This window comes from Saimiri boliviensis, chromosome 21 (genome assembly GCF_048565385.1).
Source record: "Saimiri boliviensis isolate mSaiBol1 chromosome 21, mSaiBol1.pri, whole genome shotgun sequence".
NCBI lineage: Eukaryota > Metazoa > Chordata > Mammalia > Primates > Cebidae > Saimiri > Saimiri boliviensis.
The window spans coordinates 27,832,810-27,847,119 of NC_133469.1; the positions used below are offsets into that span (position 1 = coordinate 27,832,810).

The following is a 14,310-nucleotide window of genomic DNA, read 5'->3' on the forward strand; positions in this document are numbered from 1 at the left end:
CAGCTGGTTTTTCACAGGTGGGAATGTTGGTCTTGAGATGGCAGACATTATTTATCAAGAGAATCTGAAAATCTTGATATTTATTTGTAATCCTCACATTAGGAAATGGGGAGCACTTTTTTTTCTTTTCCTTTTTCGTTTTGCGATGGAGTTTCATTCTTGTTGCCCAAGCTGGAGTGCATTGGTGCAATCTTAGCTCACTGCAACCTCTGCCTCCTGGGTTCAAGCGATTCTGCTGCCTCAACCTCCTGAGTAGCTGAGAATACAGGTGTTGTGCCACCATGCCTGGCTAATTTCTTTGTATTTTTAGTAGAGACAGGGTTTCACCATGTTGACCAGGCTGGTCTTGAATTCCTGACCTCAGGTGATCCGCCCACCTCGGCCTCCCAGAGTGCTGGGATTACAGGCATGAGCCAGCCCGCCTGGCCGAGAACTTATTTTTAAAATCGCTGTCAGCCCAAACAAGACTTGTCTGCTAGCCCCATACAGCCTGTGGGCCAGCTGTTTGACACTTCTGTCCTATAGTGGCGATAATGATAGTATCAGTGGTAGCTTAATTGTGCTTCTGATGTATGCTCGTCTGTTGTATCCTATTCATTATTATATCCCCAGAATTCAGTATCATCCTTGACATATATTGAACGTTCAGCAACTATCTGTTGAACGAACAAGTGATCTTACGTGAGCCTCAAAAGAGAGGTCATCATGGTTTTGGGTTCCAACAGAAGCAGACCCTTGTAAGCACTTTTTAAGGGGGGTGATCCCAGGAAGAACCGGCAGGGGAGAGAAGTGAGGCAGGTGCGACAGGTGCCATGGTGTGCTACTGAGGCACAGCCCCAGTGGGGACCCTGGGAGGCGGCATGGAGCACCTCTGGAGCTGTCGCGTCCAGGGGGCAAGGGATCTCGAGTGTGTATTTTCCAATCCCTCTGTCCTTACCTGAGGCTGTTTGTGGGGTCATAAAATGAAATTCAGGCTTTTCGATCCTGGCTGGCACCGTGCTCAGTGGAAGAAAGAAAATCCGGCTCCCTTTCTTCAGTGACGAACAGAGAGAAAGAAAGAGATGGGGGGGTGGTGGGGAGGGAAGGAGGAAGGGAGCACCTTAATTTCAGGCACACTCTTTTCCGGGGTACGTAAGCAGAATGGCTGTGAGGAAACCCTTGCACGAGGAAGCCACCTTGTTTCTAATACACACGCAAATTTAAACCCACCCAAATATCCATCAGTGAAGCTCTTGAGTGTTGGCCGGGGGCCCCTTCTCCAGATCTGTGGCATATACTTGAGTGTTGGGAAGGGTGCTGACGCTACCTGCTGTTGGTGCGGTCATCTTCCTGTACAGATGGGAAGAAAACAAAAACAGAACCAGAGGCTCAGAGAAGTGAAGTAACTGGTCCCAGGTCACACAGCAGTAAGTGGCAAAACTGGTATTTGAACTGAAATCTGGCCTGTTACCCAAGAGGTAGTGGTCCGTGTTCTAGGAGACCATTCTGGTGAAGAACTATGGGGCGAGGAGGTGCGGAATCTGAGGCACAGGGACCACCTTTGGAAGCCTCTGATCTCTGTAGGGAGATTGGACACTGCGATCCAAGACTGGGGAGTGACGGGGTGCAGAGGGAGGACTGGGGAGGAGGCTCAGGGCATCCTGGAGAAGGTGCTGGCCGCAGCCCAGCTTGGGGGATGGTCGTGCATTCGGTGAGGTGAGGGCATTCTCAGCAGGGCGCAGCACGGACAAAGGTTTGGAGGTGGGAAAAGCATGGGATGTTGTGAGGTGCACGTAGAAACTGACTTAGCACCGCCCTGGTGCGATGTGGCATTCGCAAACCGGGCCCCAGATTCCACCTTTGCCACTTGCAGACTGAGTGACGCAGGGCAAAACCTTTCACCTCCCTGTGCCTGAGTTTTCTTTTGAGACAGAGTCTTGCTTTGGGGCTCAGACTGGAGTGCAGTGGCACGATCTTGGCTCACTGCAACCTCCGCTTCCCGGGTTGAAGTGATTCTTCTGCCTCAGCCTCCTGAGTCGCTGGGACTAGAGGCTCCTGCCACCACGCCCGGCTACTTTTTGTGCTTTTAGTAGAGACAGGGTTTCACCGTGTTAGCCAGGCTGGTCTCTTGCGCTTGACCTTGTGATCCACCCACCTCTGCTTCCCAAAGTGCTGAGATTACAGGCGTGAGCCACCAGGCCCGGCCTGTTTTCTTGTCTGTAAAGGGACTAGGTGACCAGTCTGGAAGGGGATGCTGCAGAAAGGAAACGCTAGGATGCTGTCAGCAGTGGTCGTGCAGTGAGGATTTGCCTCAAGTTAAGAGTGGTCAGAGGTGGAGTCAAGCTTTGAACCCACGTGTGTTCCCAGGAGGCCAGGTTCTCTAACACCATGTTCAGGATCACGCAGACTTGGCGTCTGAATCTCCACGTTGCTTCTTGCCTGCTGTGTGTAAAGCAGTGTCTTGGCCTCTCCTCGCCAAAGTTTCCACGCCAGAGTTGACAGGGATTCCAGCCCCAGAGCACTGTTGTTAGACTGAATGGAAATAAAGCACCTGGCTTGGGCCGTCCCCGTATGCTTCCGGAGAAGGGTTTCATCTGTCCCTACCCACAGGCTGATACGGTAGCAACAGTGGAAGAAGGAAGAGGCCATGGAAATGTGACACTTTCTCTGTTTGCCAGCTTCTTGCTGCGGGCCCGCTGGTGGTGGGGCGTCGGGATGTTGCGGAGTGAGGAATTCTGGGCTCAGCTCTGTCCCGCGGCCCAGCCTTGGACGCCCGCCTGAAGCACGCAGGCCCCAGTAGTGCCGGTTGTCAGGGGATCTGTTTTCTCACCAAGGGATTGGGAGACCTTGGACCAGCTTCCCGGTTTCTCTCTCGTCTCCTGCCCAAAGATCTTTGGTTCTTGATTTAAAACAAACAAACAAACAAACAAACAAACAAACAAACAAAAAAAACCCAAAAGTAAAAACACACCAACACAGAAGGAAAAAATGTTGGTGGTTAAAATTTCAAACCTTACCGGGGCACAGAAAATAAAAGGTGAGCGATCCCCGTAGACAGCCACCATGACCCTTTTTTGTGTCCTTCTGGACCATTGACAGTCACTCGTCCATCACATATATGTGCAGAATTGGCATGTTTTTCAAATCGCAATAGTAGCGAAGGCTTGCGTCAAATTTGAAATGCTAAGAAACGTGGTGCAGAGAGATCGCCTTTAAATACTGGGTGTGGGGCCGGGCGCGATGGCTCACGCCTGTAATCCCAGCACTTTGGGAGGCCGGGGCGGGTGGATCACGAGGTCAGGAGATCGAGACCATCTTGGTCAATAAGGTGAAACCCCGTCTCTACTAAAAACACAAAAATTAGCCGGGCGTGCTGGTGCACACCTGTAATCCCAGCTACTCGGGAGGCTGAGGCAGGAGAATTGCCTGAACCCAGGAGACGGAGGTTGCGGTGAGCCGAGATCGCGCCATTGCACTCCAGTCTGGGTAGCAACAGTGAAACTCCGTCTCAAAAAAAAAAATAAATAAATAAAATAAAGTAAAAAATTTCCCTAATACCTGCCATGGTAATTTCTTCCACCTGGTAATAACTTTTACTCCTTTTTTGGGTCCATATTCTTTTGGAGCTTCTTTGTGAAAATACAAGCAGATACAAACACATATTTTCATTTTTGCTTCAGTTTTCCATAGTAGAGAACATTTTCTCTAAGTGGTTGAAACTTTGGCTGCTTAATAGGAGTAACACCAAGAATCCTAAAAGATAGCAATGCGTGGGCCTCACTCCAGGCCAGTAAGGTCAGAATCTCTGGGGTAGGACCTGCCTTTGTTATGAAACTTCCCAAGGGGAATTTTGGGTTGAGGATCTCTGCTGAACCAACAGATTTTCTACCTTTCTGTTTTTCATATAATGTGTCTTGACAGTTTTTTTTTTTTTTTTTTTTTTTTTTTTTGAGACGGGGTCTCGCTCTGTCACCCAGGCTGAAGTACAGTAGCGAGATCATGGCTCACTGCAGCCTCAACCTCCTGGGCTTGAGCAGTCCTCCCACATCAGCCTCCCAAGAAGCTGGGACTATAAGCACATGCCACCACGCCTGGCTGATTTTTTTTTCTTTTTTGTAGAGGCGGAAGTCTCCCTATGTTGCCCAGGCTGGTATCAAACTCCTGGGCTCAAGCGATCCTCCCGCCTTGGCCTCCCAAAATGCTGTCACTGCAGCAGGGAGCCACTGTGCCCGGTCTGGGAGGGTTTTTGGATTCAGCTCACAGAGAGCATCTTGATTTTTTTGGTTGCTTGTGGATATAGGAAAGTGTCTTTAACCCTTTCCCGTGGATGGTATGTCCCATCCTTTGTGTCACAAACCATGTATATGTATCACTGTGCACACCTGTAGGTATAGCCACAGGCGCACCATGGCTACTGCCCTTCTAAGGCCATTTCTATTTTCTTTCTGTAACCCACATGCTTATGCGTCACCTGCTTTTCTTTGAGGATGTTTGTTCTTTTCTCATTGATTTCTTAGAGCTCTTTGTTAGGAGATGAACCTTTGTACTGGTATCATTTGATTTCTTTCTGGAATTGGCCCCAGACTGCATACTGGGCAGCCCTAGGATGACACCCTGCCTTCAGTGACTCTGGGCACCTCACCAGACCTCTCTGAGCCTTACCTTCCTCATCTGTAGGATGGGGCTTCTGCCTGCTTCACGGACTTGTCAGAGATTTATCACGACGTAACATGTGATCAACCCTTTACCCAGGAGCTGGGGTGAAGAGCTTGACGAAATCAGACGGAACCCCAGCCCTCTGTTCAGCCCATGCCAGACCCTGTTCTGGGTCCCAGGGACTCTAGGCAGGACCTAGATGTGGCTAAGCTCACCATCTCCAGCTGTGTGACAGCTACTTGCCCCTGCCGGTGATTTAAATTTAAATTAGCTTAAATTAAACGCAGCTAAAAATTCAGTTCCTCAGTCACTGTGTCCCCATTTAGATGTTCCAAAGCCACACATGGGTCTTGGCCACTGTGTAGGACTTGCAGGACATCTCCATTTACTACAGAACGTTCTGGTGCTCAGGGCGCGTCTAGAGAGGCAGGCAGGCAGGCCTCCAGCTTGTGAATGAGTAAGGTTATTCATGGAGACTGTGAAGTCCTGGAGGTCAGAGAAAAGGGGGTGACAGGAGGTCAGGGATGGGCTCTGTGGGCAGGGACTGAGAGGTGCTATCTGAGTGATGGGAGGAAAACACCTGGGAGCTCAAGTGACGATGCCCCATCGTGGGGATGAGCTTGTCCTGGGATGCTGGAGGGATTCCAGGGGCACAGGGGTGTGGGTCCCAGCTGCAGTTGAGAGGTGGGTGGCCAAGGGCACGGGAGCCACAGAGGGTTCTGAGCACTGCTGTCCTGCTTGTGTCTTAGAGAACCCATCACCCCATCAGCTGCTTTGTGTGGAGACCTAGGGTGGAGGCAGGGAGTCCAGTGAGGAGGCTGCTGTGGTCCTAAAGGCTTAACAGGGCTTGCACCAGGGTGGTGACTGTGGAGGTAGAGAGAAGTAGAGAGGTTGGTGGCTTTTTTTTTTTTTTTTGGCAACAGCTTTATTGAGATATAATTTATGCCCCATACAATTCGCCCATTTAAAATATACAATTCAGTGGTTTTTAGTATATTCACAGAGTAGTGCAACCATCATCACTCTTAAGTTGGTTTTATTTTTTTGAGACAGGGTCTCACTCTGTCACCCAGGCTGGAGTGCAGTGGTACGATACAACTCTCAATTTTAGAATATGTGTTTGTTTTGTTGTTGTTGAGATGAAGTCTTGCTCTGTTGCTCAGACTGGAGTGCAGTGACGTAATCTTGGCTCACTGCAACCTTCTGTCTCCTGGGCTCAGGCAATTCTCCTGCCTCAGCCTCCCAAGTAGCTGGTATTACAGGTACACACCACCACTCCCGGCTAATTTTTTCATATTTTTGGTGAAGACGGGGTTTCACCATGTTGGCCAGGCTGGTTGTGAACTCCTGCCTTGGCCTCCCAAAGTACAGTTTTAGAATGTCTTTGCCTCTTCCCTCCAAAAACCCTGTACCCAGTAAGCAGTCACTCCACATTCCCTGCCTTACCCTTCAGTCCTGGACAATCACTAATTCCCTCTCTGACTCTAGAGATTTGCCGCTTCTGGACATTTCATATCAATGGAATCAGACAGTATGTTGTCTTGTGACTGTCTTCTTTCAGTTAGCATGATGCTTTCAAGAATCAACCATATCCTAACATGGATCAGGACTTTATTCCTTTTTCATGCCTGAATAATATTCCATTGTTTGGGTAGACCACAGTTTCTCTCTCCATTCATATGTTGATGGGCATTTGAGTTGCTTCTGCTTTTGAATCTTAAGAATAATGCTGCTGTGAACATTCGTGTACAAGTTTTCATGCAGATATATGTTTTCATTTCTTTGAATATATACTGAAGATTGGAATTACTAGGTCATATGATAACTTAGTTTTTGCTTTTGAGGAACTGCTAGACTGTGTTCAAGAACACCTGCACCATTTGGCATTCCCACCAGCGGCGCACGAGAGTTCTAGTTTCTCTGGATCAGGCGTCCCCAAACTTTTTACACAGGGGGCCAGTTCACTGCCCCTCAGACCGTTGGAGGGCCACCATATACTGTGCTCCTCTCACCGACCACCAATGAAAGAGGTGCCCCTTCCTGAAGTGCGGCGGGGGGCCGGATAAATGGCCTCAGGGGGCTGCAGTCTGGGGACGCCTGCTCTGGATCCTTACCAATAGTTGTTACTGTCTGTGTTTTTATTACAGCCATCCTAGTAGGCCGGACCTGAAGCAGTACCTCACTGTGGTTTTGATTTCCATTTCCCTGGTGGTGAAGGATGCTGAGCATCTTTTCACGTGCTTGTTGGCCATTTGAATACCTTCTTTGGAATGATGCCTATTCAGATTCTTTGTCCATTTTTAATTGGGTTGTCTTTGTTATTGAGTTGTCATTGTTCTTTATATATTGTGGATACGAGTGCTTTATTGGACGTATGATTTGCAGTTTTCTCCCATTTTGTGTGTTTTCTTTTCCCTTTCTTTTCTCTCTCTCTCTCTCTCTCTCTCTTTTTTTTTTTTCCGAGGCAGAGTGTCATTCTGTTGCCTGGGCTGGTGTGCGGTGGCGTGATCTCGGCTCACTGCAACCTCCATCTCCTGGGTTCAAATGATTCTCTTGCCTCAGCCTCCTGAGTTGCTGGGAATACAAGCATATGCCACCTTACCCAGCTGATTTTTGTATTTTTATTAGAGAGAGGGTTTCACAATGTTGCCCAGTCTGGTCTTGAACTCCTGACGTCAAGTAATCCACCCTCCTTGGCTTCCCAAAGTAGTGAGATTACAGGCGTGAGCCACCGTGCCCAGCCTCTTTTCCCTTTCTTAATGGTACCCTTTAAAGCACAAAAGTTTTCAATGTTGACCAAGTCTATTTTATCTATTGTTCTTTTGTTGCTTATGCCTTTGGTACCCTGTTTAAGAAACCACTGCCTGATTCTAGGTCTTAAAGACTTACACCTGTATTTTCTTCTAAGAGTTTTCTAGCTTTACCGTTTACATTTAGGTCTTTGATCTATTTCAAGTTGATTTTTGTATAGGATGTCAGATTTGCAGCATGTTTTGCAGGTAGAGTCTCAGCTTTGCTGATGGGGTGGAGAGAAGAGGGGAAGAATGGAGGGCAACTGGAGGGTCTTGGCCTCCCCATCTGAGGGATGGGTGGGCAAGGTGGGAGGAGCAACTGTGGAGATAATGGAATTCAGAGGCATGTTTTGAACACCTGGATCTGAGACGAGTGTGAGCTTCCAAGATGTTGAGTGAGCAGTGGGATCTCCGCGTCCAGAGTTCCAACACCGAGAAGCAGAATTGGCAGGCATCTGGGTGTAGATGGGATTTATTTAAAGCCATGGGGGGCGTGAAGAGAGATCCCAGAGGGAATGATGTAGCAAAAGGAGAAAAGGCTCTGTGGCTGGCCTGGGACATGCGGGAACACTGATCCAGAACAGCTGGTGAGGAGGTATGAGCAGAACCAGAGGGTCTTTGAAGGCATCCAGAAAAGAGGCCGTGAGGGAAGGGATCAGGAATCCAGCCTTGCTCTTGCTGATGCTGTGTTCTTAATAAGCAGGTCCCCTTTCCTTCTTCACGCAGGGGGAGTGTGAAGCACATAAAATATGCATCCTGGAGTCCTGGCCTATGAGTGTGTCCCCTATATATAACGAAATGGAAAAAAACAGCAGGATTTTGATGTACGGAAGGTGCCGTGCTGTTCACGCACCGTTTCTCTGTGTGCGCATGCGTGCATGTGTGTTTCGGTGCATAAAGAGATGATTAAAATAAGGTCACCAAGAATGACCACTGGCCGGCCCACGTTTATGGAGGCGTCCCCAGGTGCCAGAGATGGAGGCGGCTAGGGTGCGCCAAGCCAAGTGCCTAGGATTCGTGCACGTCTGCCCCCTGGTGGCGATACTGTGTCATGTACTCTCCGTGTGCTGTTCTTAACCCCTAGAAGCTGAGGGCTGTTACCATAGTTCCTTTCCCGGATAATTGAGACTCAGAGAGGTTAAGGCACTCACTTGAGGTCACACAGTTATTAAATGGCTGAGGCTGGGTCACTTGAACCCAGAGCTACCGCTCTACATGTTACCTCTGATCATTAAGGTGGGGAGATTTCTGCGGGGGGGGGGGGTGCTTTTTTTACCCTTTTTGTTCCAGAATGGACTCTTGGTGTCATATGTTTTTTTCCCATACGTGAGAAGGCTCCCAGTAAAGTCCTTTTCTTGTGCTCTGTGCTTCAGGTGCTGCCACGGGAGCTGGAGAAGGGGGATGCCCCCCAGGAGAAGGAGCGGCTGCTCCAGCAGATGTCCCCTGTGGCCTTAGTCCCCCGGAGAAGCCACAGCTTCTCCAAGGACAGGAGGAGCGGACCCTTTGTGGTAAGTGATACTGCATGGCTGGAGAGGAATGCCCAGGGGGTGCTGGTCGCTGGACGCTGCTGTGAATGTGGCTGGTGGAGCATCCGGATGGCCCAGGGCCCTGAGGGGGTTGAGGGTAGCAGGCAGCTGCCCAGGAATCTGGTGTCACCTGACTAGCTGTGTCGTGATGTGGAGGGTATTTGGTGGCTCTGCTGGGGAAAGCCTCCTTCATCTTGGGTTTCCAGCCCAGCATGGAATAGTAACCCCACTGCCTGGCATGGAGTGGTTGAGGGAACATACGCTGGTGTTGGAAAGTCCTGGGTTCGAATCCCAGCACTGTCTCCCGTCAACCTCTTTGAGATTTCGGGCAGTTTATTTAATTTTGTTGCACTTCTGTTTCTTTACCTGGAAACCAGGATCTTGGTTCCTGTTTCTCTAGCTCTGTTGCGAGGGTGGAATAAAGTGTGTGTGGGGCCTAACACGTCATAACACGCTCAGGAACTGACAGTCATGGGGATAACAGGAGGCAGCAGAGAGCTGGTTCCAGAGCGAAATTGCCTGGGTTCCAGTCCTGGACCTACATGCGTTTCATGTGTGGCCTTTGGCTGGCCTCTGGCTTCAGTTTCTTCATCTGTAGAATGGGGATAATAATCGTATCTACTTTACAGGGCTGATGTGGTTGAGAGAATGTATGAAGTGCTCGTAATTATTACTGTTGCTGTTACTGGCATGACTGTCCGTATTTCCAAGTCTCCCTCTGGCTCTTGCTTATCTTTGTGTCTTCGTGCCTTCCTCCTCCCCGTCCTGTTTCCTTACTTGTGAAAGGAGGTGAGTACTCACTGAGCAGGCCCCAGGGACAGCGGCCCCCTCCGGAGCCTCGGTGTACCCACGTGGGTTCCAGGGCCTTGCCACTTCCAGTGAGTTTCCTTTCGGACTTTAGTTCCATGCTGTTTGGAGTTTTGCACTTGCCCATGAAGCCGCTTCCCGCCCATACGGGGGCGTTGAAGACAGGTGGCTCCTAAGAAGCGACACTTCTGCTCACAAGAGCCTCTTTGCTTGCTCAGCTTTGTGAGTTTCAGGGAGACCTGGGCCTGGTCCCACGTGTTGGAGACGTACGATTCTGCATTCAAGCTCCATTGAGAGTCCATCCATCCCTTCCAGTTTTATGGCCATGGACGAGAAACTTTGTTTCTGTTTCTGTAAAATGGGGTAAAGAAGATACCCTGGTGCGGGGTTTGTGCTAGGAATAAAGCGGAACAGCCACAGCCTGAGCCTGGCCGTGGGCCGGGGGTGGCTGGCTGGGAGGAACTCACCTCCCAGCGAGGTGTTTACTGAGCAGCCGGGGAAGCTTCCTTGAGGATCCAGATCCCAGCCCCAGATTCACACACATTTGAAACCTGCCTGGATTTTTTGATAAACGTTCCCTTCCACTAGCTGCTTTCTCAGCCATTTCTCTACTTCCTCTCAGATAGCTCTGACTCAGCTTATCTGATTGTACTTGAACTTTTCTGTGTGCATGAAGACAAAGGTGATGGGGAGAGAAGCATTTAAAAGCTGTCTTTTTAGAGTCTCTGCTCGCTGGCATCCTCCGGGGTTGCCCAGCTCCTCCTCTGTCACTCTCTGTCATTGAAGAACTTTTGTCCTTGGAGTCCTCGGGTAGCTTGCCTTGGCTCTTTCCTTCCGGCCTCTGAGGCCCCTGCCCCACGCCTGCCTGCTTGATTTTCTCTCCTCTGGAGGTAGGTGGGTGGAGGGACTTAGCCTGAACCCGAGAGTGCTAGGGCCTCAGACCTCATTCCCTGCTTTTGGGACTTATGCCTGCAATTCTGGGGAGCGGCCACAAGGAGGAGGTGGTGTTCGGCACCTATCCTGGTGGCTTCAGCAGCCCAGCCCAGCCCAGATGGACCTTTCAGTATTGGGCTCTGGAGGCTGAAAGAAGCCGAAGGGGCTTTAAGTTCTAACTCTGCCCCTGTGTGACCTTGGACAAGTGACTTCATGGATGTCACTGAATATCAGTTTTTTCTTCTGTAAGATAAGGATGGTCCTGTGTGACCTCAAGAGTATTTTTGTGAGTAGTGAAGGAGATAACCCAGAACACAGTAAATTCTCAATGTCTCAGCTGCAGGGGTAGCTTTCCTTCTCTCTCCCTCTTCTCTTCCTCCTTGCCTGATCCTTGCCTTTCTTCTACTTCCCCTTCCCTTTCTCTTCCTCCTCCTTCCCTTTCTCTGCTCTCCCTTTTTTTCTCACCCGTCCAGTTCTCACTTTATAAAAGGGGAAAGTGAGGCCTGGAGAGAGGACCTGACTTCGCCAGGGTGACCCACAGAGGAGGGCTGGGGTCCCGAGCCCCTGCCGGCTGCCCCTGTTCCTCTGGAAATCGGTCATACATTCCTTTTGTGTCTCATGAGGTGTTTGAAAGGGATTCACTGATCAGTGTGTCTGCTCTGATTCTCTTCCCTGCTTTGGTGAATGACTTCACTTTCCAGTGTAAGTTCATGTTCATCTTCACTTTTGGAGGCTCTCAGGCCCTGTCAGTTCCTACTTCAGCCTCATATTAGAGACCATGAATCCTATTTTGCAGAGCAGGAAAGTGAGGCTCAGAGGGATTCAGCCCCTTGCCCAGGGCCACACAGTTAGCAGCTGGGGGAGCTGGAATGGAAACGGGGCCCATCTCGCTCCAGCCTTGGCCCTGGGCCCTGCCCACCATGGACCTGTGCTTCTGGCTTCTGGCCAGCCCCTGCCAGCCCGTCTCCCGCACTGGGCCTGTAGCACTCTCTGCATTAGCTGCGTGAGGAAACAAGACACCCTGAGCCCTGGGACCCTCCTGGGGCTGAGAATATGATATTTGCTCTGCCCGGAGTTGGCCATCAGCTGCTCTGTTGCTGCTGTCTTCCAGAGGGTGCCTGGGACCCACCAGGCCAATGCCCTGCTGATTTGCATAGCCCTACCACCGTTGCTGAACCACAGACCCGGCCACTTGCTAAAGGCCTTGAGTCAAGTGAGTTTATCACTCAGTAAAGTGGTGACTTCTATAAAGAGAATAATGATAGCAATAATAATGCCTCGTTCTTACTATGCTTACATGTAGTATAGATACTATTATTATTCCCACTTCACAGATGGGCAAACCGAGGCTCAGAGCCATCAAGTATCTTTCCCACGTTCTGGGTCTGCAGTCCATGCTCTTAAGTATGTGCTGAACTTTCCACTCCTCTTATGTGGTGGCCCAAATGAGATGATGCTTACAAATGGGGGCAGAGCCCAAATGGGATGATGGTTACAAAGCTCTTAGCACAGCGCCTGACACCAAGAAACAGCTTAATAAATCGTTGCAGCGTTTTAAATTGTTATTATTATTTTGAGGACAGAGCCCAAACGAGATGATACTTACAAAACACTTAGCACAGTGCCTGACGCCAAGAAATGGCTTAATAAATCCTAGCAGCTATTATTATTATTATTATTACTGGAGATGAGGTGTCGCTGTGCCGCCCAGGCTGGAGGGCAGTGGCATGATCTCGATTCACTGGAGCCTCTGCCTCCCCGGTTCACGCGATTCTCCTGCCTGAGCCTCCTGAGTAGCCGGGACTATAGGCATGCACCACCACACCAGGCTAATTTTTGTGTTTTTAGTAGATATAGGGTTTTGCCGTGTTGGCCAGGCTGGTCTCAAACACCTGACCTCAACTGGTCCACCAGCCTTGGCCTCCAAAAATGCTGAGATTACAGGCGCGAGCCGCTGCGCCTGTCCTATTATTTCATTACTATTTACTGCCAGGTTTTTTTTTTTTTTTTTTTTTCTATGCCCTTCCGAAGAGCTGATGGGGAAGACGAGCATCCCTACTTAGTCTTAGAAGTTTTTCTGCAGTTGAGGAAATAGGCCTGGTGCAGGGAAGTGTCTTGTCTGTGGTCCTGTGGCCTCCAGAGGCAGGGCTGGGGCTGGAGTTCAGTCTTCATGACTCCTTGGCCAGTGTTCCCTGTTTTTCCCTGTCGCCCTTGTTCCTCTCAGGGTTCCCCTGGGAATCCCAAGTTCACATGGCGAATCCAAGACCCCTGTCAGGCCTCCTCCCTCCCCTCTTTTTCCCAGGAAGAGAGCTTTGGTCTGCATTCTTGCAGGGGCCATAAAACACAGTTACTCGGTTGTGGGCCGTGACCTTGAGTCACAGTTTACTCTGGAGGCCTCTCTTGTGACAATGAAGGCATAGATTGATCAGCTGTGAGGTCTCCTTGCAGTGGGTGGCGGGGAAGGCCTCTGGTAGTCTCTAGAATTTTCTCCCAACCCCCGAAACCTATCAGTCAGCATGGGTTGGCTCATTTCGTCTTGAGTTTCTTTCTTTTTGGCCCTACTCTGCGCTAGGTCCTTCATGAAGGGTCCTGGAGATTTTCCCCATTAGCCTCCTGGAATTCACAGCCCGGGAGTTTGAAGATGATCTGGGAGGGTCCAGTTAGGTGCAGGAAGTAGGAGGGGAAGCGTTCGGGAGTGAGAGCTCACACAGGCAAAGTGGGGGTGCTTGGGGGACATTGAAGAGACCAGTTGGGCTGGGGTGGAGTGTTGAGGGATTTGGGTCCTTTTTTGGACAAATATTTGTCTGCATGTGCTAAGTGCTAAGCTGACCAGTGGGCTACAGTTATGACTAAGGCATGGACAATTTAGAAGGTAGGTAAGGCCGGGCGCGGTGGCTCAAGCCTGTAATCCCAGCACTTTGGGAGGCCGAGGCGGGTGGATCACGAGGTCAAGAGATCGAGACCATCCCGGTCAACAAGGTGAAACCCCCGTCTCTACTAAAAATACAAAAATTAGCTGGGCATGGTGGCGCGTGCCTGTAGTCCCCGCTGCTCGGGAGACTGAGGCAGGAGAATTGCTTGAACCCAGGAGGCGGAGGTTGCGGTGAGCCGAGATTGTGCCATTGCACTCCAGCCTGGGTAACAAGAGCGAAACTCCATCTCAAAAAAAAAAAAAAAAAAAAAAAAAAAAAAGAAGGTAGGTAAATAGGCCAGGCACAGGGGCTCACGTCTGTAATCCCAGCACTTAGTGAGGCCAAGGTGGACAGATTGCCTGAGCTCAGGAGTTCGAGACCAGCCTGGGCAACATGGTGAAACCCTGTCTCTACTAAAATGCAAAAAAAAAAAAAAAAAAAAAAAAAAAAAAATTAGACGGGAGTAGTGGTACGCGCCTGTAGTCCCAGCTACTCAGGAGGCTGAGGCAGGAGAATCACGAACCCGGGAGGCGGAGGTTGCAGTGAGCCGAGATCGTACCACTACACTCCAGCCTGGGTAACAGTGAGACTCCATCTCAAAAAAAGGAAGGTAGATACATAATTGCAGTGGGTTCTAATAGCTACCTTTCCCCCTTAAACAACAGAAGTTTACTTTCTCACAGTTACAGAGGCTAGAATTCCAAG

The 14,310-nt window shown here is 50.0% G+C and overlaps 1 protein-coding gene across 5 annotated transcripts in view; it reads left to right on the forward strand.

The window, feature by feature from the left end:
- Positions 1 to 14,310, forward strand: part of KIAA1671 (KIAA1671 ortholog) — a 246,788-nt gene that overhangs the window by 95,406 nt on the left and 137,072 nt on the right. For all 5 annotated transcript variants that reach the window (XM_039462324.2, XM_039462325.2, XM_039462326.2 and 2 more), the window contains one exon: positions 8,801 to 8,935. In XM_039462324.2, coding sequence (XP_039318258.2) covers positions 8,801 to 8,935 — 135 coding nt within the window. The remainder of the gene's footprint in view (positions 1 to 8,800; positions 8,936 to 14,310) is intronic.